The sequence below is a fragment of the Mustela putorius genome, unplaced genomic scaffold, assembly GCF_011764305.1.
Source record: "Mustela putorius furo isolate JIRA1106 unplaced genomic scaffold, ASM1176430v1.1 tig00000095_pilon_pilon_pilon, whole genome shotgun sequence".
Classification (NCBI taxonomy): Eukaryota; Metazoa; Chordata; class Mammalia; order Carnivora; family Mustelidae; genus Mustela; species Mustela putorius.
In genome coordinates, this window is record NW_025421280.1 from 31763560 (window position 1) to 31790554 (window position 26995).

Genomic DNA, 26995 nt, shown 5'->3' on the forward strand with positions numbered 1-26995 from the left:
GAGCTTGGGCTGCAGGCAGATGGAAGCCACGTTTACCCCGCCAGGCCTCTGTGAGCTCACTGTCTAGGCATCCAAGGCTCCGGATCCCAAACCCACATGTCCTTGAGAAGCATGGGAAATGGGGTGGCCCTGGAGACTCAGTTGGAGGGGAACAGCCCCCCGCTGGCAGCTTTGTGGCCATCCCACCCTAACTTTCCAGGGTTCCTGTCTTTGGCCAGCCCCCCGCACAACCCCTGCCCTTGCTGACTCAGGCAGGAAACCAGCCCGGGCAGTTTCGCTTCCTGGTTCTGACTGATGCAGCCCCTCTGGCCTGCCCAACTGGCAAGATTTACTTCTTTCGTTTCTTCCCTTTCGGAACACAGGTTCATGGGCTAAGCGTCAGGGCCTCGTTGGGAGAAGTGGGCATTCAGGCGGAGGGGGATGGCGGAAGCAGGAGAGGAAAGGCTGAAAAAGCCACATCTAGTGACTTCTCTGGCCCTGTGGGGAGGGCCAGTGTGCCAGGCAAGAGAGGACAGGCTGAGTGGCTAGTCTTGCTCTCCACTCTCTGGACAAAGGCAGCTCTCACAGCCCTCAGGCTCCAGAAGTCTCCACACTGAGCAAGGGGGTGTTAGGGTCCCCATTTTACAGATGGGCAAACAGAAGTTGAGAGAGGTGACAGGACTTGCTGAAGATCACACACCCAGGAAGGGGCCGAAACTGGCACTGCACTCAAGGTGTAGGTATTTTTCAGAGTCTGGGGCTCTCGGTTTCAGCCCCAGTGCTGGGCTTCTGTAGACAGGTGAAGGAACAAGCATAGAGGGAAAAGTCATGCAGGGCAGTGAGGCTATTTGGGGAGGCCGAGGGGGTGGGGAGAAGGGGGAACAAGTGGGTTGACATTCCAGACCTCATACCTGTAGCGCCTGAATGCCCTTCCTCGCCCCTGGGGTCCTCCTCAAAAGTCATCCGGAGGGTCAGAGGGACAAAGGGAGGTGGTTTACAGGTGTCCCTGGCCCATCTGGGCACCACTGGCCTCAGTGGGGTTGGCCTGGTTTCCTTGTGCCTCCTGGTGGCCCAGGGAGGCACCAGAAGACAGTTGGAGCTCACCGTGTCCCAGTGCTCGCTCTTCTGAGATTCCAGATAAAGGTTAACGAATAATTTCCAGAAGAGGGAATAATCATGATTCTCACAGGCACATAAAGATGGACACAGGTTAACATTTTTATTGAACTCACGTGGGAACGAGGCAGATGTTATACGGCTCAAAGAGAGTCTGGAGAGCAGGCACTTCACATTATCAGACTATTTGCGCAAATAAACGTGCAGATGGGGGCAAATTGTTTTTTTCTGTAGTGGAGGAGGGTTGTCCACGAGACCTCTGCTGGCCAGAATGGAATTTGCATGTCTACAGATAAGTGGTTTTATATTGCTATCAGTTGCTTACAATTTACAGAACTGAGATTTCAAAGACAATGCTATGAATCAGATAACCCGGAAGGGTGTGTTGCATAGAGATGATGCACTGAATAATCAGAACTGATTCATTGAAATGCAAAATTTTCCTCGCAAAAAAAAGGGAAAGAATTCTTAACTTCCTTCATTCAATGAACACCTGTTCATTAAGCACCTCCTGCACCGTCCTAGGTGTTGGGGACACAGCGGTGGACAAAGACCCAGAGAAAAGCCTAGAGCCATGTGGAGTGACCACTGCTGGGGGTGGAGGTGCGGGAGGGCAGAGGAAGGGTCTCTGAGGGGACGTCCGGGAGGGGGAGGGAACCATAGCAGGAGGCAAGACAGAGAAGCGTGGGAGGGGGGGTTGTTTTGCAGGGGGCAGCCTTGGCTGGCTTTCCCAGTTTTCTGTTTTCCCTACTAGGATGCCAGTCCTCAGCTCTCCCTTGCTGAGGCTGGCACGGAACAGGTGTACAATCAATCTGCTCAGTGGGCAGAGGGGGTCCATCTCAAAAGGCAGAAGCTACTCACTGCCTGCTTAGGGGAGATGCTGCTGCGCTGTGGGCAGATGGCACAGGCATTGGGGTTGCCTGAGTGGGCTAAAGGAAGGGTGTGCAGGACACACGCCTGAACGCAGCCCTGCCCTCCAGTCCTGCAGCTCCTTTCCCCAAGCCCACCCCAGCTGAAACCTGAGCACTGGGTCTGGGGAAACTCCAGGACAGTCTTTCCATCGGTTTGGGCACAGCTGCTGAAAGTTCTGGTATTTCAAAATGTAAATCCGTATTGTGTGAAATTGCTCACTGTATGTAGAAAACCATTTTTTTTTTTTTTGACAGAGAGATCACAAGCAGGCACAAAGAGGGGGAAGCAGGCTCCCTGCTGAGCAGAGAGCGCGATATGGGGCCAAACCCAGGACCCTGAGATCATGACCTGAGCGGAAAACAGAGGCTCAGTGGGGAGCCTGCTTCTCCCTCTCTTACTCTGTCAAATAAATAAATAAAAATCTTAAAACAAAACAAAAAACACCAAAAACCCAAAACATGACTCCAGTACCCATTAGCAATTGCATCAATCATGGACACCCCACCACTACCCCAGGTCAGTGTCTGCTCTCTGTTGATTTGCCTGGACATTTCACATCAATGGAATCCTACAGCCAATGGCCTTGTGGGGCCGACTTTTCATTCAGCACATCCTTGGGGGGCATCCATATTGTAGCACATTAGAGCTTCCTACCTCTTTACCGAGGAAGCATATAGTCCCAGTGCAGATACGCATGCCACCCGCCCCCTGTGTTGTTGAGGGCTACCTGGGTTGCTCCTAGTTTTAGGTGACCGTGACTGACACTGCTGTGAACATGCCCGCACCAGCTGTTGGCCAAGTCCCTGCTCTCAACCCTTCTGGGCATGTGCCTCGGAGTGGAACAGCCAGGGCAGGCAGTAATTCTAGGCTAAGCGCTTTCAACAGTGGTTATCCCCGACCTTGTAGAAAAATGTTGGTAGTTCAGAAGTCTTTGACCACCGTCATGTGGGACCAGAAGAGCCATCTGTGGTGGGTTCGCTGGCCGGGGGCCAGCCACTCCCAGGTGCCGCCACCTCCCCCAAGGCAGCAGCTCAGTGTCACCCTGACTGTGGCCTAATTCCTGAGCCATGACCCACTCCCCACACCCCAGCAGGGGTTGGGGCAGGAAGGCTGTCAGCTTCTTGGCTGATCTCAGGCACATTTCACTCCGGCAGACCACCACCAAGCAATGATGGAGGGGCCTAGGAGAAGCAGGACAGAATCTTGGTCTGGGAAGAGACAGCGGCTGGCCAGCGGGGAGCGGGGACCCTGCTGGTGGCTGTACAAATCTCTGCTCTGTCGACGACACGACCTAACCAGGGCATCACAAGGGCTGAGGTGGCGTGGAAAACACTTGAACAGTGCCTGGACTACTGGTGGTACTACATGAACACAAGCTGTTAGGGCTTTCAAGATCAAGGTGGCCCCGAGCGGTTCCCACGTACCTCCTGGTTAGACTGGCACTGAGCCCCTACCGGGTGGCTTCAGCATCTGTCCTATGGATGGGAGAGTGGCTCCCTAAGACGCCTGGCTTATCTCGGGTAGAGGTGGTGACCCAGGCATGCCTGCTGATGGTGTGCAGGCAAGTGAGGAGGTTGGCGCGGTCACCCAAGACCAGAGGGGCAAAGGTGCAGAAGCCCACTGGTCCCTCCCTGGGCCCATGGCTGGTCTCTGGTGGAAACTGATGGGACTCACCTAACTGGGGCACCTGGTCCGCAGCCCCAGCACTGGCCCACTCCCAGGAGCACGGGAACGCAGAAGAAATCACTGGTTTATTGCTCTGGGTTAAACCAGTGGATACAAGACCGGAGGAGGGGGAGGCAGGAAGTTGAACATTTCCTTTCCTTCTGCAGCCCCTGGCACCCCGGGAAGCTGACCAGTCCACTCCAGGTCCGCTGATCACCTGCTCATGGGCTGGACCCCAAATGAAACTTGAGGTACATGTGACCCAAGGCTCCGGGGAACCCAGCTCCTCCTTGCGGTGCCACCTGTTGGGTCCCCTGCAGAGGGCTGAGCATGGAGGCTGTGTCGACGGCCTCCAATGGGCTGATGTCCTTAGGAAGGCGTCTTGGTGGAGGAGGAAGAGGCTGCCTCCTTCTTGGCAGAGGCCTTCACCAGTGCCAGCCTCTTGGGCAGGCTGCTGCAGGCTTTCATTACCACATCGTGTTCAATCTTCTTCCGGATCCCGACCTCCAGGTCCTGTGAGGGGCAACCACAGGGCACTGAGACTGGGACCTGAGGTGGACGGAGGGGAGCGCCTAACGCGCCATGCTCTCTCTGCTGAGTGCACAGGGGGCTGATGAGCAACTCCCCCCGAAACAGTGTCTGAGGGTCTGGGGTTTAAGTCCTGCTTCTGCCCTGCACTCTTTGGGGGCGTTACACAGAAAAAATCCTGTTCTTGTCTCTGGACCTCAGCTTCTAAACCTCCGCTCAGCCCCATTTTACAGATGGAGAAACAGGTTCCTGTAGTGAGGAGGCATTTGCCCAGGCCTCCCCAAGCAAGTGAGGGAAGGGAGACTGGAGCATGCCCAGAGCCTTCGGTCTCAGCTTCCAGGCAGCAGTCCCTGCCTGCCCATGTCATCTCTGCCTGGCAGATGGCGGACTGGGGCTCTGAGACACAAAGATGTGAACAAGCAAAGGCACAGGGGTTTGGGTCCAAAAGTGGTAGTTTAATCATATTTCCCAAACCTCCCTGTCCAGCCTATGAGTTCCCACAACTATGACCACCATGACGGTCACATAACTGGGTGCAGGAAACACAACAGAAAACAAACAAAACAGAAAAATCTCTGCCCTCTGGAAACTGGCACTCAGCGTGTATGAGACGACATACATGCCCATGATTTGCTAGGTTAAAGTGAAGGTAAGCGCTGCTAGCCAAGAAAGAACACAGGATAACGAGTGAGGGGTGCGTGTTACTGGGGACAGCTGCTCAGAAGCATTGCCTGCAGTCAGACTAGACTGAGAAAGGGAGCTGTGTGGATTTCTGGAAGAATCTGGGCAGAGGAAACAGCTGGTACCAAAGTGCTGAGGTGGGAATAAGAACTCTGTTAAGGGACCAGGGAGCAAGGGGAAGAGCGGGAGGAGGGCAGGGAGGTGACAAGGGCAGATCACGCAGGGCCTTGCGGGCCACGGAGAAGATCTGGGCTTTTCTTGAGGTGGGAAACATTGAAGGCTCTGAGAAGAGGACCAGGGGGCACCTGAGTGGCTCAGCTGGTTGAGAAGAGGACCAGACCTGGGGGCTCACTGGCGCCCTCTGGCCGCTGTGGGAGGAGGCAGGGGCTCAGGAAGGATGTCCCCACATTGGTCCAGGTGGTAGTGGATGGGGTGGGACAAGGTAGGCGGTAAATGGGTGGATTCTAGACTAATACCAAACACAGAAAGGATGAGATGATACACAGAGGTCAGAGAAGGAGAGAATCTTGGATGATCTCGAAGGACAGAATCTTCCTGAATCAAGACTGTGGCAGGGTCATGTCGGGGAAGGAGAGGGATCAGGAGCTTCGTTTTGAAGATGTTCAGCCCGCCTCTCGCAGCCAAATGGAGGTAAGCAGATTTCTGCGTACCCAGGTCTCAGAAAACCAAGGCTCTGGGAGAAACTTTAAGAATTTGCTCAAGATTACATATTAGGTAGGGTGGAGTACAATTTGAACTCAAATCTGACTCCAGTAAAACCAGTTTCAAATCTCCTTAAACTTCTTTATAAAGTCAACCCTACCCACCTATGTAAAGTAGCTGCATTTAAACACAACCACAAAAATGACAACCAACGCAAGTAACGTTCATTTGTGTCCTGTGCTGTTCTTGGCGCTTTACAAGTGCCCCATGGCATTAAATCCTTACCACTGTGGGAGAAAGGTGTTATTACTATGACCATTTTACAGGTTAAGAGACTCAGGGTGAAGAAATACTAGCTGTTGGGGCGCCTGGGTGGCTCAGTCATGGGGCGTCTGCCTTCTGCTCGGGTCATGATCCCGGGGTCCTGGGATCCAGCCCCACATCCGGCTCCCTGCTCAGCGGGAGGCCTGCATCTCCCTCCCTCCCCCTGCTTGTGTTCTTCCCTCTTTCGCTGTCAAATAAATAAATAAAATCTTAAAAACAAAAGCAAAAACAAATACTAGCTGTTGATAGGGCTTCCACCGCACGCAGCACTGCCTTTCTGCAAAGATGCGGTTTCGACTTTGCCACGCCACCTCCCGTCCGGACTTCTTTTAAACAACGATAAGAGCGACAGCTGCTAACGTGCGTTTAGACTTTCTGCGGGCCTTGCTCCTCTGAGGCCCGCTGAATGTGGTATGTGATGTACCCATGACACAGGGGTCAAAACTGAGACTCGGAGACCTGAGTTCTCCAGGCTCCTCCACCGGGTGCAGGTACCCGCCTCCAGGATCCTTCCCTGGCCGCTCGCGCACCCCCACTCACCTTCTTGAGCTTTTGCTGCTGCACGATGCGCGCCTTCTTCGGGGCGATTACACGACCTAAGAAGAGACGCAGTTGCGTAAGGCTGGGGAGCCCTAGGCCCTCCTCGCCCCCCAGACCCCTGACAGCTCCTCACCACCCTTCCTCGGGCCCCGGTTGCGCTCGGAGGCCGCTGCAGCTGCTTTGCTCTTCGCCGGCTTCCGTGCTTGGAACTTGCGCTGTCCCTGCGCCATGATTCAGGATGCGCCGGAAAAGGCGGGACTGTACGCAATCGCACCCGGAATGCGCAGGGCACGATGGGATACAGTGGGGACGCGGGGCGCAAAGGCTCACGGGACACAACGTGGCAAAGCATTACTGGGGTTAAGCACCCATAGCAGCCGATAACACAAACCTTCGCAAAAACTTCCAAGTCAAGGTTATAATATTAAGATAACATTTACGAAGAGCTCGTTTGTTTTGTAAAGCGTAGTTTTATGCCCTTCGTACACAAAATTTAGGACTAGGGTGAGGCGACTGAGGCAGTCACTGGTGCATACTTTAAGGGTGCCTGAAATTCAATAATTGATATAGTTTTCTCAATATTTAAAAATAAAATTTTAGGGGACGTCTGGGTGGCTCAGTCAGTTAAGCCGCTGCCTTCAACTCAGGTCATGATCCCAGGGTCCTGGAATCGAGTCTCGTATCCAGCTCCTTGCTTGGAGGGGAGCCTCCGTCTCTCTGCCTCTGCCTGCTTGTGCGCTCTTTCTCTCACAAATAAATAAATAAAATAAAATCTAAAAAAAAAATAAAATAAAATAAAATTTTAGGAGCGCCAGGGTCGCTCAGGTCACGATCAGGATGGCGTCCTCTACTTAGCCGGGAATCTGCTTCTCCCTCTCCCACTCTGCCTGTGCTCCCTCTGTGTATCTCTGTCAAATAAATTTTTAAAAATCTTTAAAAAAATAAAATCTGTGGGGCTACCCGGGGGGCTCAGTGGGCCGAAGCCTCTGCCTTCGGCTCAGGTCATGATCTCAGGGTTCTGGGATGGAGCCCCGCATCAGGCTCTCCGCTCAGCAATGAGCCTGCTTCCCCTCTCTCTCTGCCTACTTGTGATCTCTTGTTTGTCAAATAAATAAATAAAATCTTTTAAAAAAAATAGATAAAAATTAAAAAATTTAAAAAAACCTTTAAGGGGCACCTGGGTGGCTCAGTGGGTTAAAGCCTCTGCCTTCGGCTCAGGTCATGATCCCAGTGTCCTGGGATCGAACCCCACATTGGGCTCTCTGCTCAGCAGGGAGCCTGCTTCCTCCTCTCTCTCTGCCTGCCTCTCAGCCTACTTATCTCAGCCTATCTATCTCTGCCTGTCAAATAAATAAACAAAATCTTAAAATAAAATAAAATAAAAATTAAAAAGCCTTTAAGAAAAATACAATTTTAGGGATGCCTGGCTGCCTCAGTGGAGCACATGACTCTTGATCTTGGGGTTGTCAGTTTGAGTCACAATTTTGGGTGGAGATTACTTAAAAAAAAAAAAAAAATTAGTATTAAAGAAATAGAATCAGAGGTACCTGAGTGGCAAGTTGGTTAAGCATACAACTCTTGATATCAGCTCAGGTCATGATCTCAGGGTCTGAGGTCTAGACCCCCATGCTGACCACGGATTCTGCTTCTCTCCCTCTCTCTGTCCCCACCCCCACTTGTGCTTTCACTCTTCTTCTCTAGAAAAAATAAAATAAAAAATATTTCACGAAGCTATTATCTTGCTTACTGGGCTTTTTAGTGTCCCCTCTAAAATTCCGTACCCCAAGCACTGCCCTAGTTCTGGCCCTGGAGCAACCTAAGAGGGCAGTGCAGTACTGTCCCCATTTTATAAATGAGAATACCAAGGTGTGCGAGAGGTGAAGGGACCTGGCCATGATCACACTGTAGAGAAAGCGGCTGAGGCAGGTTTTGAAGTTGAGGCAGGCTGGATCCAGTTACAGTGCTCTTAAGAGTCATGCAAAGGCCCTGTGTGCTCTCCCTGCTCTAGGAAGAAGGGTGGTTGTGGGAAGAAGGTCAGTTTAGGGGCAAGCCATTCAATAAGTTTATTATAAAACCTAAGGGAATGGGGGCAGGATATGGAGAGTGAGGTTGATTGCTTCTGGGGTCCATCTAGGGTCCCTACCCTCAGGAGACGGTGGTACTTAGGGCTGCCCGGAGCTCCTTGGGAGCGAAGACCCCCAGCTCTGTGATGATGCCACCGGTGATGAGCTCATGGGGGGTGACATCGAAGGCAGGATTCCAAACCCCAATGCCTGCAGGAGAACGGGGAGGCAAGAAGGCAGGTATGTGGCTGTGTGAGAAGTTCTCAAGCTCTTGTCACCTGTCTCCTCCATGGTGGTTCATGAGTTGGGGAATCCTTGAGAATCTGGGATGGCTCATTCTCTAACTGCATGAAGGCATTACATGGGGCTTTAGTCCCTACTATCCAGTTCAGACCCTGCTCCCCACCATTCCTGGGCCGTCACTGTCCAAGAAGGCTTGGAACACTTAGAGACATCTATCCCACTTTTGCCTGCTCCAACGATCTTTGTAAGAAGCTCTAAGAACCCACCTCAGAGCCTTTGCACAGGCAGTCCCCTTTGCCTCCAGTAGGGACGTGACTCACGGTTTCATTTCCTTTAGGTCTTTGCTTAAATGTCCCCTTCCCAGAGAGGACTTCTCCAATCACTGTCTAAATCTCCCCTCATGGACACTTCCCATGCCCATCCTCACCTTGTTCATTTCTCCTGCGCTCATAATCCACTTCTAACATACACAGCGGTTTTGTTATTTATCTTGTTTGTTTAACCCTAACCCCCACCCTCACTGGATTGTCAGCTCTGCGAGTGCAGAGGCATTTCCATCTTTTTCACTCCCGTATCCCCAGCGCCCTAGCACACCTCGGCCATGTACTCAAAAATATTTGCTGAGTGAGTACCAACCTTCTACACAACAGGCTGCAAAATGGTGGCCTGTTTTCTCTACTCACAGTGATTTTGGCCAGTGCTCATATGCCTCCAGGAAAGCAAGGGCACCAAAAACAAAATGAAGGAAAAAAATTTATAGAATTAATATATCTGTTTTTAAAACACTGTTAAGAAATTGGGAGCACAAAACAACAGGATGTTAGGACTTCCCTCCACTTAGTTGTGTACTGTGATTTTTGCTGTTGCTCCATACATACTTGGGAGTCGGGTGGCAGCTCCACAGTATTTTCAGCACTTGAGGATCTTAACTGGTCCTTTTTATAAAAGTATTTTCCGTCATAATTGTTACTATCTAATGAGTGCTAAGCAAGGGTCAGGCACTGTCCTCCACGTCACGTGGATGAACTCACTGACAGCCCCGGGCTTTGTGAGCTGGGTGGTGGTAAGAGCTCATCTTACAGGGGCGCCTGGGTGGCTCAGTGGGTTAAAGCCTCTGCCTTCGGCTCAGGTCATGATCCCAGGGTCCTGGGATGGAGCCACGCATCGGGCTCTCTGCTCAGTGGGGAGCTTGCTTCCACCTCTCTCTCTCTCCCTGCCTCTCAGCCTACTTGTGATTTTTGTCTGTCAAATAAATAAATAAACTCTCAAAAAAAAAAAAAAAAAGAAAAAGAGCTCATTTTACAGATGTGAACACTGAGGCCCTGGGGGATGACAGAAGTCAGGCATCTTGCGCATGGCAGGCGGGTGGCACGGGGAAGCTGAGAACATCAGTGACTCTCCATAGGCACTAGGTGAGACAATATTCTTACTTCTTCACGGGAGGAAGCCCAGATGAACAACTTGCCCTCAGTCTCCTAACTCACTAGTTTTACACTCTGACCTTGAGTCTGACCTTCAAGATGTTTCTGTTCTAAGAAATGGCTGGAAGGAGAGCTTTAGGCCCCAGAAGGCTGATTCTACCCTAGATCCACCAGACCCTGGGAAGGGGCCACAGTGCCTAAGGGGAGGTGTCCAGGTGCTGTGTGACCCCCTATAAAGGGAGAGCTTACCAGGGGCTGCAATCCTGACCCCGTTGACATCAGTCAGCTCCTGCCCCGGGCGCTCCTCAATGACGATTTCCCTGCCCGACTCCAGATGGAGGTCGCACGAGGAGCTGGGGGCAGCCACATAGAAGGGGATGCCGTGGTGCTTGGCAGCGATGGCCAGCTGGTAGGTGCCCACCTTGTTGGCTGTGTCACCATTGGCAACCACCCGGTCGGCTCCCACGACGACAGCTAGGGAGCAAGATGCTGGGGGTCATAACCTGGCCTGGGACACTTGGAGCCCTGCCCACTGGTGCCGTGCCTACTGACCTGACACGCCCCGGTGGGCCATGGCAGCTGCTGCCATGCTGTCGGCAATGAGGGTGGCGGGGATCTGCTCGTACACCAGCTCGAAGGCAGTCAGCCGGGCTCCCTGGTTGTAGGGCCGGGTCTCTGTGCAGAAGGCATGATCCAGACGGCCCAGGGTATGCAGTGAGCGGATCACACCTGTGGGGCCCGGCCCACCAGGACATCAGGATGAGACGGAGGGCGACACACGAGAAGCACAGCACAGGGGCACCTGGGATCAGGTTGGGATCTCAGGGTCGTGGAATCGAGCCCTGTGTTAATTCTCTCTCGCTCTGCCTCCCTGCTGTCTCTCTCTCAGAATAAATAAATAAAACATCAGCACGGTTCGCCAAAGGCTCACCAGGCACAGTCCCATCCCCAGGCGCCTGCAGTAGCTGTTCCCTCTGCCAAGTATGTGGGTGCTCAGAGAACATCTTGGTGAGGCCTTCCCTGATACCTCGCTCTCCCACAGCAAACCCCACACCTCTGACCCCTTCCTGGCTCTTTCTCTTTAGTACTTATCACCTGTGAACACAGTACACACAGTTATTGACTGGTTGTGTTTGTTCCTCCTACTTTCCTATTCCTCGGGGCAGAGATTTTGTCTACTGTGTCCACTGGTGGGTCCCCGGTGCCCAGAACTGTGCCTGGCACACAGTAGGTGCTTACTAAGTGCTGAATGAATGGAGGAATTCCTGCATGTCTGCAGGAATGGTGGGGCACCCTGGTTCTTCATTGACGTTTGTTGAGTGAATAAATCAGTGTCTTGCCATCAAGGCCTCAGTCCCCAGGCACAAAGGCAGGGCTAGCCCAATCTTTCTTTTGGGGGACCCCTCCCTTCTCAGCCCTTGCATCCTCCCATTCTCTAGGCACACGGCTTGGGCTGGACTGATTGATCCTAGAAAGGCAAATGACCCCATCAAAGCTCCTGAGATATGAGGAGCCTTTTCTGCACTGTCAGCATAAAGAGCCTCGACTTTTCATGATCTGAATCCCAGCAACCTTCCTGCTGACCTGTGGAGCATAAGAATGATGCCGCCCTGGAGGGCAGAATTTAGGAACAGGGACAGATGGATCCTGATGCCACTCTTTGATCCCTGGACCCAGCCATACCTAAAGCTAAGGCCCTAAGCACCTGTGTACAAGAGTAAATTCACATCATTTTGCTGGGTAAAGTGGTTAGGGTTTCTTTCTCTAGCATCCAAAAAGGGCCCATCCCCACTCCCATGGATGCCCACTCACCCAGAGCTGTGCCATAGCCAGCAGTGGCCAGTGCGCCAGTGTTACAGTGGGTCAGCACGGTCACCTTGCCACCCCCAGGAGCTGCCCGCTCCAGGAGATGGTGGGCTCCTAGGTCCCCGATGCTCCGATTGTCCTTGAGGTCTTTCTCCAGCATGTCCTCAGCACAGCGGATCACTCTGGGGCCGACAAGGGGCTCTCAGCACCAGCCACCAGGCCTTGGGGCCCAGGTAAATCCCTCCTCCTGGCCAATGCTACTGTGCAGGAGCCCTCTGGCTTAAAGCCTCTCCAGGCTATGTCCAGGCTATGGGGCCTACACTCTTCTGCCCTTGTCACCTGTCACACCATTTGCCCACCACACAACACATTTATCTCATGTGTGGGGCAGCACAGCAATGAACAGGATAAAAATCTCTGCCCCCCTGTGGAGCTCACAGTAGGGTGGGGAAGTCAGGCGGTGAACAGTTAATAAAGTGAAGGAGAATCAGGGGACAGAGCAGGGGTGGTGAGCTGGGTTACATGAGGGCTTGGGGAAGACAGAAATCAGAAACCTGATGGAGTTGGCTCTGTGCATTGCCAGCCTGCAGAGACAGCACGTGCAAAGGCCCTGAGACAGGAGTAAGCTTGGTGGGGTCAAGGAACACGAAGATAATCACTTAGCTCGAGCAGAGCAGAGTGGAAAAACAAAAGGGCAGGGAAGAGATCAGAACTGGAAACAAAATTCCTCAAAAGCAGAAACCAGAAGAATGAAACGGCTCTGAAAAGGACCTTTAAGGCAGAAGGGGCTGGGCGTGTTCTGGTGAGGCAGAGTCAAGGGATTGAAAGCAAAGATCTTGGGTCCCAGCCACCTGGGGTGGACTCTTGGTCCTGCTTGTGTGGCCCTGGACTGATGTGCCATGCCTCAGTTTCCCTAGTGTAAAACGGGTCGGTCTCGAAGAAATGAGTTAATAGCCTCTACGCAGAGCAGCGCCTGCCACAGGGTCCCCCTACCTCTCCCGGACCGCCTCCTCCGTGGCGCCCTCGCGTTCAGCCTCCAGGGCTGCGGTCTCGACCAGGTGGCGGGCAGCGCGGGCCATGTTGACGGCGGTGGGCCGGGCGGTGACCAGGAAGCTCAGCGCGTCGCGCACGAAAGCCACCAGCGCGGCGAGTCCCGGTCCCCCCGCGCCCGCCTGCAGCTCCACGGCGAGGCTGAGGCAGCCCACGAGCGCGATGGCCGGGGCACCCCGCACCTGGAGGGGGGATCCTGGCGTCAAGCGGGGTCGCCACCTCCCACCCAGGCCCCGCAGCTCCGCCGTACGGCCCCACCTTCATGGCGCGGATGGCCTCCCAGGCCTGGCGCACGGACCCCACTGCCTCGTAGCGGCTGTGCTGGGGCAGGAGCAGCTGGTCGAGGATCTTCAGGGAGCCCCGAGAGTAGCGAATCGCCTCCAGGGACATGGTATCGCTCCTCGCACACGGCCGCTCAAGAATCAGTGAAGGGGACCCGCGCACGCGAGACGAGCCTAGAAGAGGGGGCGGGGCCGACGCACCGCCCCCTAGGAGGCGCATGCGCACAGCAAATCTACGGGACCCTCCGTCCACGTGACTAACCCTTCCTTACTTTCCCTGTGGACTCCGGGTAGTTAGTAGCGTCCTGAAAAGCACGGATGGCAGCTTTTATGGGGCAACTCCTGGATTTTGGGCCCTGTGTTCAGCCAGCCAGAATCATAGCATGATCCCCCAAGTCACCCTTAGGCGCCTGACTTTGGCCAGAGCGAGTGCTGAAGGTGGTCTCAAGTAGAGAAAGGCCCGAATTGGGGGATTCCAAGGACCAAGGGGTCTTACTGTTGCCCTGAAACCTCCCAACCCAGCTGGGAGCAAAGGCTGGTGGGCTGGTGGCCACTGGGGCCACCATCTCCCCTGAGGGACAAGGCCAATAAGAATCTGGCCAGAACCTCAGCCCTGAGAGGGCAGCGTGTCTGGTATCCCACTGTATCCCCAGGGCCTAGGTTAGTGGCCAGCACACTGTAAATAGCCCATCAATTTTTGTTAAATGATCTTCATTTTCCACAGTTTGGGAGAAGGTGGCAGGCTGGCACGGCTGGCCTGCTGTTTCTGAGCCATTTTCTGCTCGCTTTACCAGATACCTTCAAAAGATGCATTATGGGGCACCCGGGTGGCTCAGTTGATTAAGCAACTGAGGTCATGATCCCGGAGTCTTGGGATCGAGTCCCACATCAGGCTCTCAGCTCCATGGGGAGTCTGCTTTTCCCCCTGACCTTCCATCATGCGCTCTCTCAATTTCTCTCTCAAATAAACAAATAAAATCTTAAAAAAGAAAAAAAAAAAAAACAACGCATCATGGTAGGGAAGTGGGGAAGGTCTTTCAGGACCTTCCAAGGCATCCCCACAGGCTGGGGATAACAGAAACCCCACATCTGCATACTCCAGGACCAGCTGCTTCAGGCTCCGCCCATGTTCCCAGTCCTGGCCTTCCTGTGTGGTTCCCACAGCCTGGTTCCCTTTCCACCCTTCACACAGCCTGTGCTGCCTCCTCTGGGAAGTCTGCCCTGACTGCAGAGCCACCACCTTGAGTCATGCCAGGTGGGGGTCATGGCTGAGGCCACAGTTGTGGTGGCAGCATCACACTGGCTGGTGACAGTCCCCGAAGCTCAGTTGGCTGGGGGTCGTGGACAGCCCCTGGGCCTGGCTAGGAACCTGAGGCAAGGACAAAGAAGCAGGTCTTTAATGTTGGGATGACGTCCCACAAGGCACAAACACCCTCTCCAGGACCAAATAAATTAACTCCACCGCTGCAGGAAAGCGAGGTCTGGGAAGGGGCAGTATCGGAGCGATCCGGGGGCTGGTGGACAAGCAGGGCTGCAGTCCCACGGGCCTCCTGGGCGAGTCGTAGCCTCTGGAGCGGGTCTGGTCCCCAGAACCGCTCACTCACTCTCTGAATCGGAGTAATCAGCCACAAGAGAGGAGCTGAGGGTGCACAGGTGTGGCGTGTCCTCCTGAGAGGAGCCTGGTGGGGACTGGGGCCTGTCCTGACATTTCCCCTCCTGCTCCCGAGGCCCCCTGCTCTTGGAGGTCTCAGCCGTCTCTAGAGAGCAGTCTCGGGGGGATGTGGGCCCATCCTGGGTGTTCCTCTCTGGCACCCATGGCTCCCCAGACTTGGGGGTCTCCGTTGTGTGGTGGGGGCTCTCTGAGACCTCCCGGGACCGCCGCCGCACGATGCCCAGGTTCCCTACAGTGATGGGGGAGCAGGCCGGTGCTGATCTGCGGTTCTGGGCCAGCTTCTTCAGGACACTGCCGGCTTTGCTGCTGCTGGTGGTGGGTCCTGGGGCGGAGGGGAACCAGGAGCGGCTGATGATCTCTGTCCGTTTGAGTTTCTGCTTGTCCTCGTAGGCTGGGGGTTGGGAGGGAAGAGAGGGAAGGAGGTCCAAAGCTGCCCTCTGCCCTGGCCTGCCACGGCCCACTCGTGGCTGAGGACCCCCATCTCTGCCCGCCCAGTCCCCCAGGCCCGCTGGCTCCCCACGCACAGTCCAGGGTGTGGAACTTAAGCAGGGCGGCCAGCCTGCGGTCGTCCTCTGTCTCGGGCACCAGTGGAATGGCCAGGCTCGCCTTAGCCTGCAGCGCCTGGTCCCTCTCTTCCTCCTCCTGCATGGCTTTTTTCTTTTCCTGTGGGTGGGGGACAGGGTGCGGGAAAGGTGTCAAAGACCTGCCTCTTCCTTGCCCGCTGACGTGGGCTGTGTTCCTCTACTCAGCTTCCTCTGCTTCAAGCTCATTTGAGGAAAGGGCCTCCAACAGGGCCCGGGACACAGAAGTCACCCAACAAGTGCGAGCTGTGAGCGTCATTAACACACGTACTGTTCAGTCCTCTGCTCATTCATTCCATGAAAATTTACAGAATGGCCAGCTTGTACCAGCTCTTGTTCTAGGCACTCTCTAGTGAGTGCAGCAGTGAGCAGACACAAACCCTTGCCCTCGGGGGGCTGACATTCTAGTGGGAGACAGACACAAGGTGGCGAGGATAAAAAGAACACTGGGAAGGGGGCAGGGAGCGAGGGGTTCAACTGTAAATGTGGTGCAGGAGGAGGGAAGGGTCTGGCAAGGTCTCCCCGAGAAGGTCACATTTGAGAAAAAAACATGTGAATGAAGGAGTCATATGCATATCTGGGGGAAAAGTGTTCCAAGGTAGGGGGAACAGCCTGTGCCAAGGCCCAGAAGCAGAAGTGTGCTCGGAGGAACAGTGAGGAGGCCAGTGTGGTCGGAACAGAGTGAGTGAGGGAAGGTGGGAAAGTGGGGAGGGGAATGAGATCGTTCAGGCTGCGGGCGATAGGGACGGCTTTGGCTTCTATTTTAAGTGGGAGCCTTGGAGAGTTCAAAGCAGAGAGAGGAGGATTCACAGGTGCCTCCTGGTGGCCATGTGGGGAACAAATACTGCGTGTGTGTTGGTGGGGTTGGGGGGGTGGTTAGGAGCCTAGAGACCAGGGCAGAGAGTCTGTGCTGGTCCATGCTGGGGATGATGGGGCTGTGGGAGGAGTCAGACCCTGAAAAATCTGCCAGCAGGAGACAGAGATGAGGGGAAGTCAAGGTCGACTCCAGGTTTCAGGGCCTGAACCTCTGGAAGGACAGCGATGCCTCTATTGCTGTGGGTGGGTGGCTCAGGGACAGATGGGGGCTTGTTGGGGTGTTATGTCTGGGGGTCCTTAGACACCTCATGGGGAGACGCCCCAAAGGCAGGGGACACATAGCTCAGGGCACAGGCCTGGTGGCAAGCACATGTTTTCATTAACAAATAATTAGTAAGAAAACTAGCAGTTTTACTCCTAATAATGACCACAGAATGATAAGGAAAGGAAGCAGGAAGGAACAAGAGCTGGAGGACGGTGACAGCTGGAGCCCCCTGGAGGTTACTGGGGGAGCTCCTGCCTGCCTGGGGGGCACAAGGCAGCCCATAGAGGGAGGGAAGAGGGAAGGTTCTCGCATCCTGCAGGATTCTCCAGTGCCCCGCCGGATGCCCGAGAGGGTGAAAAATCCATTCATGGTACCCTCGGACCCTGGGCCCTGACTCCCTGTGATGGGGCTCCAGCCAGTATCTTTCGTACAACTTCAGAAGTCACTGTGGTCACTGACAGCAGGACCCTGGGGTGTCCTGGAGGCAGGACTGTGTCCCAGTCGTTGGCTCCTGCACCCTCAGTGACTCGCCACACCAGGACAAGGGTCTTGGCCAAGCATTCGTGTACTGAAATATGCACGATTCGATTACATTTCATTGTAGGTGACCTTCCCTTAAAAAAATTTTTTTTTTTAACCACCAGACACTGACGAGAGGACTCTGGCAATTATGCGGGGGTGGGTTGACGATCTACGGACTCTGTGTGGGGATAGCTGAGTGGACCCATGAAATACGTGTTATGAGCTGAGCCGCAGGTGTGCGCCTGGCAAGCCGGGGCTCCTCATGGGTGCCCGGAGGTGGGGATGTGGTCAGATGGGGAAACTGAGGCTCAGAGGGCTAAATGACCCACCTGTAGCTAAGATGTGGTGGGCGAAGGCTGCCCCTGTTTTCTCTCCCTTCCAGTATCAGTGCCCCCCGCCCGCCCCTCAGGGGCCCCCCGCCCCCGCTCACCCGGAATCTCTTCCGGAGCATGCTGTTGAGTGCGAAGTCATCCTTCCAGGCGCTCTGGGCCTCCTGGATGTGGCTCAGGGTGGGGAGGGCTTTCTTGAGTGTGCTCCGGTCTGCCTCGCCGTGCTCCAGGCGGAACATGGCGTCCGTCTCCAGCTTCTGCTTCTTCTCGTGCTCTGCAGCGGCCAGAAGGCAGCAGGCCCTTGAGGCTCCTGCTCAGGCTCCGGGCTGGCCACGGGGCCCGCCCCCTGCGCTCACCTGTCGTCAGCACCTGCTCGTTGTCCGCCATGTCCCAGCGCTCCTCCTTGCGCTGGGCGCCGCTTACAATCACGTAGTCGCAGTTGGCGGGGTCTGTCTGCATCTCGATGTAGTTGACGCAGAGGTGGCATTTCATCCGGAACCTGGGTGGGCAGAGGGCGAAAGTCAGGACACTGCAGTGGCCCCAGGTCACCTGTCACCCCTGCCTGCTTCCTTCTGTCACGTGTCACGTGACAAGTGTTCACTGAGTACCTACCCACCAAGCTCTGCATCTGGGGTGAGAGCCACGGGTCAGACAGACTGACGGGCAGTCTGGCGTCTGCTCACTTGTTCACTCATGTATCCAACACACCTTCCTGAGTTAGGCTGCTCTGTGGCACGCTGAGTGGCAGCTGCTGGGGACACACCAGTGAGGGACACCAGCCTGCTCTTGGAGGGACCGACCTTCCAGCAGAGGCCACATAGGCAGCAAATGCATGAGCCACCAGTGTCTGGTGGTGGGCGCTGCTCTGGAAAAGGCCTGAGAGGCAGTGTTGGGGCAGAAACGCAAGAGGAGGAAGCCTTGGAGGTGACTGGGGAAGAGCGTTCCAGGCTGAAGGCTTCCACATGGGGGCCTCCCTGGGGTGTGTGAGGGACCTCAAGGGGGAGAGTGAGACGAGATGAGGGTAGGGAGGGGATCGGGCAGAGCGCGCAAGGCCCTGTGGGCCATGGGGAGGGCTCAGGCTTTTACTCTGAGGAAGGTGGGAACCATGGAGATTTCTAGGCAGAGGGATATGCCCTGACAGACCGGGACAGTGTCCGGGAGAGGACTGCAGGGAATGGCCATCATGGAAGGGCCACCCTCTGACTCAGATTCCTCTGGAGGCCCCTCGCCCAGCTATGGGACGTGTCCCTCAGAGATGCCCGCCGGGCTGCCTGTACCTGTAGATCGGGGTTGTGTAGTAATTGCCAACCTTCTTCTTTTCGGCATTGTAGCGAACCCCTGGGAGGAGAGGGAGAGAATGAAGGCTCAGCAGCTTTTCCCTGGGGGGGGGGGCACAAAGGGGTGGAGCTCCTCCAGACACACCTCTGGAGGACCTTAAAATTCAAGGTGGGAAAGAGCCATGTCCAGGCTCTACAACAGGTGCTCAAGTCACAGAGGAGGGTGGGTGTTAGCAGGAGGGCCCGGGTTCAAATCCCGACTCCACCGCATTCTAGCCAGGTAACCTTAGGCCGGCTACTTTGGCCCTCTGGGCCTCAGTTTCCCCATCTGTACAACAAGGAAGACTATAACGCCTAAGGCGCAGTGCTGTTATGAGAACCCCAGGAGCTAACAGTACACACGGATCACTTAGCGCAGGGCCTGGGACGTGACAAGTGCTCAAGAAGTGTTGGCTTTTATTATTAATGTCTGTGTTTTTTTTTTTTCCCACTAATTAGATGACATATACTCCTGATCTGTTTAATCTTGCTCATGCAGTGAAAACAGCTTCAACTACAAAAACAGAGCTTGGGCTGGTGGGTGGTGTGGCCTGAGTTCTCCCTTCCTGGCGGCGGCTTTGGTTCATGGCCCTGAGGGTGACCTGCCTCTAGCATCAGGCTACATCCTGTTTCTGTTCCCTGGGCACTAGTGGCCTTCACTGCAGATGGCCCTGGGCTGGGTCTGATCAGGGGGACCTACTGGCAAGGGAGGGGGGTGTCACTCCTCCTCCTCAGCAGTGGGGTGGCCCAGTCCCTCCTTTTGCTCTTCCATGGCCCCTGTGAGAGGAGGTGGACCCTCGTGCCAAGAGCCACGACCACACTTGCTTACAAAGCAAGCTGCTGACCTGGGCCGGGCACTGCGTGAGGAGCTGAGGGTCCCTGAGTCACAGAGCTGGGAACGGAAGCCAGGCGGGTCAAGTCACCGCCCCATGGTCTCAGAGCCGCCCCTGGGACCACGGAGCCGTGCCTGTCTGCCCATCCACCTGTGGCATGGACGGGGTCCAGACCTTAAAGGTAAGAGCTAGGGCAGCGGCAGTTTCAGTTCACGAGCCCTCACGTGCGCTGTGTGCTATCTACTTTGTAAGCCACATACATGGGGCGCCCATACCACCTGAATTTATGGCTGGGTAAACTGAGGCCCACAGAGACTAAGTCACCTGCGGAGGGTCCCCCAGCTAGGAAGTGGCAGAGCCGGGCCTCCTCACTGCTCTGCAGCGAGGTGCCCACAACCCGCTGGTCAATGGGATGCCTCTCTCCTCTCGTATTCCTGATTGGGGCCCCCGGTGTGGACGGGCCAGGCAGGGAAGGGGCTCGCCGCCTGCAGGGTAGGACGGTTGGGGGTGGGGTGAGGAGTGGGAGCAGGCGAAGCTCACCCATGCCGATGTGGTTCTTGCAGCCGTCACACCAGATGTTATAGGGCATCTCAAACCTATGTGAGTAGAAAACGGCTCATCAGCGCCTGTCCGCTTGGGTCCTGCCTGAGTGTGCGTGCCCGTGCCTCCCGCCACAGCCGCGAGGCAGAGGGCACGTGCACGAGGAGGACAGAGAGTGGAGGGCATCCCTCAAGGCAGGCCGGTTCCATCATTCTTCTCTCCCGCTGGCTCAGCCCGTCTGGGTGAGGACCCGCCGCTGCGGCCCTATCTTCACACCTTGCCCCATGAGTGAACCCAACTGGAGGGGGGCAGTGGCCCAACCAGAGTTGAGCGGAGTCGTTGTATGGTCCCTGGATTTTTCTGTGGTTCTGTCTGCGACACACGATCTGGCCGTCCATGTGCAGGAGTGACAGACCTCGTGTTTCAAAATACCACGAAGTGATGAATGACGAGGCGGAGTCAAGAAGCCCGAGGCGGCCGAGTGGGGCGCCACCTCCAGAGGGCTGGAGGTGTGGGGAGGGGTGTTTCGAGGTGACCTTCATCTTGGTGCCTCCCAAGGCCATGATGGCACTTGGATCTTGATTCTTTTTCCATTGACATTCCTGCCTCTCACGACTGTTGCTGGATCCTCTGCTCAGGCCCAAGGTGTACCACAGAGACTGAGGTCAGTGTCCATGACGCAGAGAAGGAAGGACTCATCCTTGTAAGGCAACACAGGCTGGCTTCTGTCTCCTGTCGCCGCTGACCCACCGGGACGTGGGCCACAGACCAAAGAGCCCTGAGAGAAGGGCCACTGTCCTGGCTCGATGCGGCCATGGCTGGGATTATTTATCCTCTGCCTACCCGTACCCTTTGTGATGTGACTCTACAATGCTTCCTGTCAAGAGATGAGATGAACGGTCCCCACCCCCACAACATGACTGGCTTTGGGCAATCGATGAGACAGAAGGGACAGTATGCCCAGTCTGGGGCTTGGCCTCAAGAGTCCTTGTATACCTGTGCTCGCTCCCTTCTGGAACCTGGGCGCTGTCATGTGACCCAGCCCAGGCCAGCCGACTGGAGGAGGAGACACATGTGGGGCAGAGCCAAATCGTGCTGGCCTGGCCAGTCTGCAGGCAGGTCGCCCCCGAACAGGTGAAAGAGCCCAGCCCGAGTCAGCCAAGGCCAGGGAAGGCCAGCAGAGGCAGCCAGCTGAGCTGCAGAACCGCGAGCAACATATGATACATGCTTATCATTTGATGATGTGGCAACAGTGGACCGACAGGCCGACTTCCTGCTTCCGGGAATTGAGACCCCGTGACATGGGGCAAAATCAAGGGCGCCAAATTCTCCTAGAGCCTGATGCCGGGTGGTGCAAAGTGCAGGGGTCCCCAGGTGGGGCCGGGGCCTTACCTGATGATGAGGATGCCTTGTGACAGCTTCCGAGCCCGCTCCCGGAGCGGGTGGCTGTTGTGGTACCGGTTGAGGGAGCCATGCTGCGCAGAGAGGACAAGGGGGCGGGTTAGCACAGCCACGCGGGCTCTCCCAGGCCGAGAGAGGCCGCCTGCTCATGTCCTGCGGCTGGTGCTAAGGGCAAACTGTGGGGGCACTGACGGCTGGGGGAAGCAAGCCGGGCTGGATCAGGAATACAGGAGACGGAATCTTTGCTCTCCGGTTTAGGAGATGAAAGACCTGCGTAACCCTGGGGAGTGACGTTGCCTTTTGCCTGCCAACCTCTGTTTCCCCCAACTGTCGACCGGGGTGGTGACTGTCCTGGCCTCTGGTGCTGCAGGGACAATGAGGCGAGGGGACAGCGCGGGTTAGCGCTTACTGGCCACTCCACGTGCCTCATCTTGGTTTTTTTGTATATTTTTAAAAAGGTCACTTAAAATTTTATTTTTAAGTCATCTCTATGCCCAACATGGGGCTCAAACTCACAACTCCGGGATCAAGAGTCACAGCTCTACCAACCGAGCCCGGGATCCTGTGATGTTGGGCTATTTTTCTATTTCCTCCTTTCGACATATGGGGAAACTGGCCCAGTGAGGCCAGTTACTGCCCCGGATCACGTAGTTGGGACAATTCGTTCCCAGGCCCTTCCAGAGCGCCTACAATGTGGGCCCACAGCTGTGAACGAGACAAGACGGATGAACATCTCTGCCCTCAGGCAGACGTTCTAGAAGGGGGACACGGACAATATCCAAATGAAGGGATAGCGCATCAAGGAGCTATAAGGGCACAAAGAGAAATCAAGTACTAGGCGATGCACAGAAAAGGAGATGGTGGTCAGGGAGGCCCTCTGTGGGGAGAGATCTGAAGGAAGGGAGGGAGCCTGTGGACAGAAGAGATTCCAAGCAGAGGGAACCACGAGGGAGCCAGAGGAGCTGGGGCCGGGAGAGCAAGGGGCCCTGACAAAGAGCATCAGACCTCCCGACACAGCAAGCTGGTAAAAGGTTACTGATGTCACAGCCACATTTACCACTGGGAACGAAGGCTGCCCTGAGCCCCAGGTGACACATGCACAGCAGCGAGCCCTCAGAGGCCACCCACACTCTGCAGCCGTGGCTCTGACTCCAGGAGTGGATGATGTGCCACGGGCCCCCTGCTCTACGCAGTCTCTTTGCGCGTGTGGACAAGGGGAAGGGGACCCGCCCTTACCTTTTCAGGATTGAAATCCGGAGGGTAATACTTGTTTACGCCTTTCCTTTCACCCTGGGAAGCAGAAGAGAGACGGGACTCAGAGAGGGTGATCTGGAGGAGACCTTGTCGCGCAGCCTCAAGAGGCAGGGCCCGGATGAGGGAGACCGAGGGACATCCTAGAGAAGCCCTAGGCTCTGAGGGTCTCCACAGAGACTGTGACTTGGGGACTAGCGAACCACCGCTGTCACCGTGGAAAATTCCACCAGAATCAAACTCTCCTAAAGCAAGGGTGCTCAGTGTTTTGGGGACCATGACTGACAGCCAGACGCATTTAACACTGCCACTGTGCACACGCACATAACCCAGTGAAGCCCAAGGCAGGTTTTGTGAAAGAACACTTATCCCCACTGTGAGGGTCTTGCTTTTTCAATGCTGGCAGCCGCCCCATAAACTGACCTCGTCACCCACCAAAGGAGTGGGTCTCAAACTGGGCTGCACATTCTATCCCCCTGAGGAGTTTCTAAAATACTGATGCCTGGCCCCCAGCCCCAAAAGTTCTCCTGACAGGGGTTGCTTTGAGGTGTGACGCTCGGACAGGGGGCTTTTAAAAAAGCATCCTGCAAAGCAGGTGTTGGACAAATCCTTGTGCACACATGCTTACGGCAGCCCTAATCACAACAGCCCAATGGTGGAAACAAGTCAAACGTTCATCGGTGGATGAACGGATACACAGAATACGGCTGATCCAAACGGGGGAACATTGCTCAGCGGTAACACGGAATGAAGTTCTGATTCTTGCTACGATGTGGAGGAACTCAAAAACACTATGTTCAGTGAAAGAAGCCACTCGTGAAAGGCCACATATTGTATGATTCCACTTACACAGACTGTCCCAAACAGACGAATCCATGTAGACAGGAAGTGGGCTGGTGGCTGCCACGGGCTGGGGAAGGGGATCTGGGGAGTGACTGCTCAGGAGGACAGGATTTCCTTTTTGGGGGAGATGGAAATGCTCTGGAACTAGATTATGAAATACTAAATGCCACTAAATCATACACTCTACAACAGTTCATGAATTTCACCTCCTTAAAAAAACAAAAACCAAAAAACAAGAGAAAAGATAAGATAAAAAAGCTTCCTGGGTGATTTTAGTGCATGGCAAAGTGTGAGAACCACTGTACCAAAAAGATCACGATCCGGAGTTTGGAAATACCACCTTATAGCTTAGGGAGCGGGAAGGAAAGGGCCACGTGGGGGGCCTGACAAAGACCAGAAGTGAAACCCAACAAGCACAAGGCTGTCCACTCACCATCTTGGCAACTGCCTACCGGTCCTCACCCTCAGCACGGCTGATCTGAAAAGACGCCAAGACACAAATTGTGCAGGGTCAACCCCCTGCCCAGCGCTGCCCTCCCAGGGAGCCTGGTGGAGGGGCCAAGTCTTCCTGGCGAAGATGCCGTGGGCTGTGTGGCAGCAGCGGCTTCAACGATCCTCCAGAGAGCAGTGTTTGTCTGTTTAGAAAGACCGTGTCCTCTTCACTCTCCATCCAACATATATTTCACACCTGACACCTTCTGCAGCCCCCATCGTGGCTTACCCGAACCGCAGCTGCCTCCTCCCTGGTCTCCTGGCTCTGCCCTTACTGCCACAGTCTGTTTTGCCACAGGGACCAGAAAGAGATCTTAAAATCTAAATCTGAAATATTGTTCTTCTGTTTAAACCCCTCCAGTGATCACCATCGGTTTGAGAATCAAGTCCAAACCCTTCCCATACCCTTTGGAGCCCCTGCCTGGCTCTCCAAGCATGCCTCTTACCCACCCCCTCCCTCCCTCTGTTGCAGTCGCACTGGCTCCCTGGCTGCCTTCGAAGGCTCAGCAGGTGCAGGCCAACTGGCTTCAATGCTCTTCCACAGGCTGTCTGTTCTCTGTCACAGATCTCAGCTCAAACATCATCTCTGGCGGAGGCCTCATCTGACTACCTGATCTAAAGTCACTTCTTCCTTGGGGTTCCTATCACATGACCCTGTCTATGCAGTCTGTCTCTTCTGCCAGGTTGCACTGTGTGTATCTCCAGCACCTGGGACAGGGCCTAGCCCCTGCTAAACGCTGACAGCACGAACCACTCACAGTTGATTGACGTTTCCTAAGAATTAGTGCAGGTGACACATGACAGATGGAAGGTTCCTTGCGCTGGCGGTGGGTGACCACCCTCCTCCTGTGTATTTGCAGGAGAGACTTTTAGGTAAAATAAAACAAAGTTCTACTTGACACCAAAGAGAGATGCTACGAGGGACTGAAGTGTATTCTAGAATGCAGATTGGCAAATTTTCTCTATCAAGGACAAGACAGTAAATATTTCTGGCTCTGCGGACCCAACTGCCTCTGTCCCAATGACTCAACTCTGCCGTCATAGCTGGAAAGCGGCTGTAGACAATAGGTAAATGGGTGTTGGCTGCATTTCATCAAAACTCTATTTATGAACACTGAATTTTGAATTTCATATGGCTGTCACCTGTCACAAAATATTATACTTCCTTTTGATTTTTCCCAACTACTTTTGAAGTCAAAACCATGCTTAGCTGTCAGGCTATACAAAATCAGGCCGTGGCCTGGTTTTGTCCTGTGGGTGTAGTTATTTGGCTCCCTGTGCTAGAGTCAGAAAGTATCTAATTGTTTCTGCCACTTAGCTGTGCACCCTCTACCAGTTACTGCATGCCAGCCGCTCTATCAAGTCTGACATCGCTGCCTTGTTTCGTCTGTATAATGTCACTATTATCTGTAGTTGAGGAATGAGGATATAAGTAACTTGCCCAGGCTCGGAGGCAAAGCTGGTGTGCAAAGTTCTAGATGTAAACTGTTCCATCATGACCCTGAACATCTCTTCACCTCAGATCCTCCATCTGTAAAGTGTGTCCCTGGACCAGATTTTCCCAAGGTTATTTCCAACCTAAAAATGCTTTAGTCAACCAAACAGAAAAGTGCCCACTCAGGCTCTGGGGCACAGTTCCCTGGGCCTGCGTCCCAGCTCCACTCCTTCCTAACTGGGTGACTTCAGCCAGTGTCTGAGGGTCTCTGAACTCATACTTCCTCATCTGTAAAGAGTCTATGATGGTGACAGGACTTTCTGGGGTTCGATGAAGTAAGACACTGGGAAGTGTTTGCAGGGTACCCCATTTTTAGGAGCTGGGGTTCTTACCGGCGTTTTCCACCCCAGGGACTGGCACAGGTGGGGCTATGGGATGCATGTATAGAAATTTCTAGTCCTTGGTGTCAGTAGTAATCATAAACCCCACGGGCTTAGGGCACAGTACTTGGGCTTGGATCCGGACTCTGCTTGCTAGCATTTTGACTTTTGGCAAAGCATTCCTCTCTGAGCCTCAGTTCTCTCATCTATAAAGAGGGCTTACAAAAGAGTCAACCTGATAAGGTTGCTGTCAAAACTCAGTGAGTTGAAGTACTTAGTCCAGCGCCAGATGCGGAGTTCAATGTTGGTACATTCGATTATTTCTCATGCCAAACCGTTTTACAAGCATCAAAATCTTCACCAGAACCCAGTGAGATAGGGGCTCACTGGCCCCATTTTTCAGTTCAGAAAACCCAAGGGCCCTTCAGGCATAATACGGCCCGGGTATGGGGCTGAGGTCGCGGCCAGGGCCCGGGGATTTCAGTAGGGGGTCGCGGCTGGGACATGGCCCGCGGACATGGGGCTCCGCAGAAGCGCCCACAACCGCAGAGCCCCACGGCCCCGAGGGCGCTCGTCCCCCATCGGACGGCTCCGAGGTCGCGGGAAGCAACGACCAGACCCCGGGCCTTCCCCGGACCCGACCGCCCCTCCGCCCGCGCGTACTTACCTACCCTCCTCCTGACGTCACGCCGTGCCAGCGCCCGGAAGTGAGTGCCGGCGCGCAAGGGGGCGTGACGCACTCCCCGCGTCACGCGGACGCTGGCGCGAGGCGGGGCTAAGCCTTACCGCCGCTCTGATTTGACTGGCTGAATGCCAAAAGGAGTGGACCAATCCGGGCTTTCGCTTTCCAACTGTGGGGCGTCGCGATGCTTCTCAGGCCCCGCCCACTCTGCCTGGCCCAATGCGAGGCTCGGTTTCCCGGGAGCGCAGTGGGGTAGGCGGGCGGTAGCCTGACGTTGGGTCGCCTGCGGCCGGCGGGCCAAGTCATACCTGCTTCCTGCTCTTGGACGGCTAGAGATCCAAGAATTATTTTCCCATTTTATATTT

At 54.9% G+C, this 26995-nt stretch overlaps 3 protein-coding genes across 15 annotated transcripts; all 3 read right to left on the bottom strand.

The window, feature by feature from the left end:
• Window positions 1-3739: 3739 nt before the first annotated feature.
• CUNH19orf53 (chromosome unknown C19orf53 homolog) lies at window positions 3740-6993 on the bottom strand. Its single transcript, XM_004748277.3, has 3 exons — window positions 6542-6993; window positions 6409-6464; window positions 3740-4185 (listed from the first exon to the last, which is right to left on the bottom strand). Exons 1-3 carry the CDS (start codon window positions 6636-6638, stop codon window positions 4042-4044), a joined length of 297 nt encoding a protein of 98 aa, XP_004748334.1. The 5' UTR covers window positions 6639-6993; the 3' UTR covers window positions 3740-4041.
• Window positions 4103-13483, bottom strand: MRI1 (methylthioribose-1-phosphate isomerase 1). Of its 3 annotated transcripts, XR_006607630.1 has the most exons (8): window positions 13250-13483; window positions 12935-13173; window positions 11948-12123; window positions 10688-10864; window positions 10385-10609; window positions 8552-8681; window positions 6409-6464; window positions 4103-4185 (listed from the first exon to the last, which is right to left on the bottom strand). XR_006607630.1 is itself a non-coding variant. In XM_013054101.2 (7 exons), exons 1-6 carry the CDS (start codon window positions 13379-13381, stop codon window positions 8554-8556), a joined length of 1077 nt encoding a protein of 358 aa, XP_012909555.1. In that variant the 5' UTR covers window positions 13382-13483; the 3' UTR covers window positions 7788-8105; window positions 8552-8553. The 3 variants fall into 3 exon arrangements, 2 of the variants coding, with proteins under 2 accessions (XP_012909555.1, XP_044939110.1); XM_013054101.2 differs by lacking the exons at window positions 4103-4185; window positions 6409-6464 and adding an exon at window positions 7788-8105; XM_045083175.1 differs by lacking the exons at window positions 4103-4185; window positions 6409-6464 and having other exon boundaries at window positions 8681-8815.
• Window positions 13484-14653: 1170 nt separating this feature from the next.
• YJU2B (YJU2 splicing factor homolog B) lies at window positions 14654-26695 on the bottom strand. 11 transcript variants are annotated; one of them, XM_045083228.1, is made up of 11 exons: window positions 26616-26638; window positions 24892-24979; window positions 24075-24276; window positions 22784-22837; window positions 21539-21621; window positions 20147-20202; window positions 18735-18795; window positions 17814-17956; window positions 17559-17731; window positions 15469-15607; window positions 14654-15335 (listed from the first exon to the last, which is right to left on the bottom strand). In XM_045083228.1, the coding sequence occupies exons 3-11, from the start codon at window positions 24075-24077 to the stop codon at window positions 14869-14871; spliced, it is 1179 nt and encodes a 392-aa protein (XP_044939163.1). In that variant the 5' UTR covers window positions 24078-24276; window positions 24892-24979; window positions 26616-26638; the 3' UTR covers window positions 14654-14868. The 11 variants fall into 11 exon arrangements, with proteins under 11 accessions (XP_044939163.1, XP_044939158.1, XP_004748349.1 ...); XM_045083223.1 differs by lacking the exon at window positions 26616-26638 and adding an exon at window positions 26184-26609; XM_004748292.3 differs by lacking the exon at window positions 24892-24979 and having other exon boundaries at window positions 24075-24119; window positions 26616-26695.
• Window positions 26696-26995: the final 300 nt, after the last annotated feature.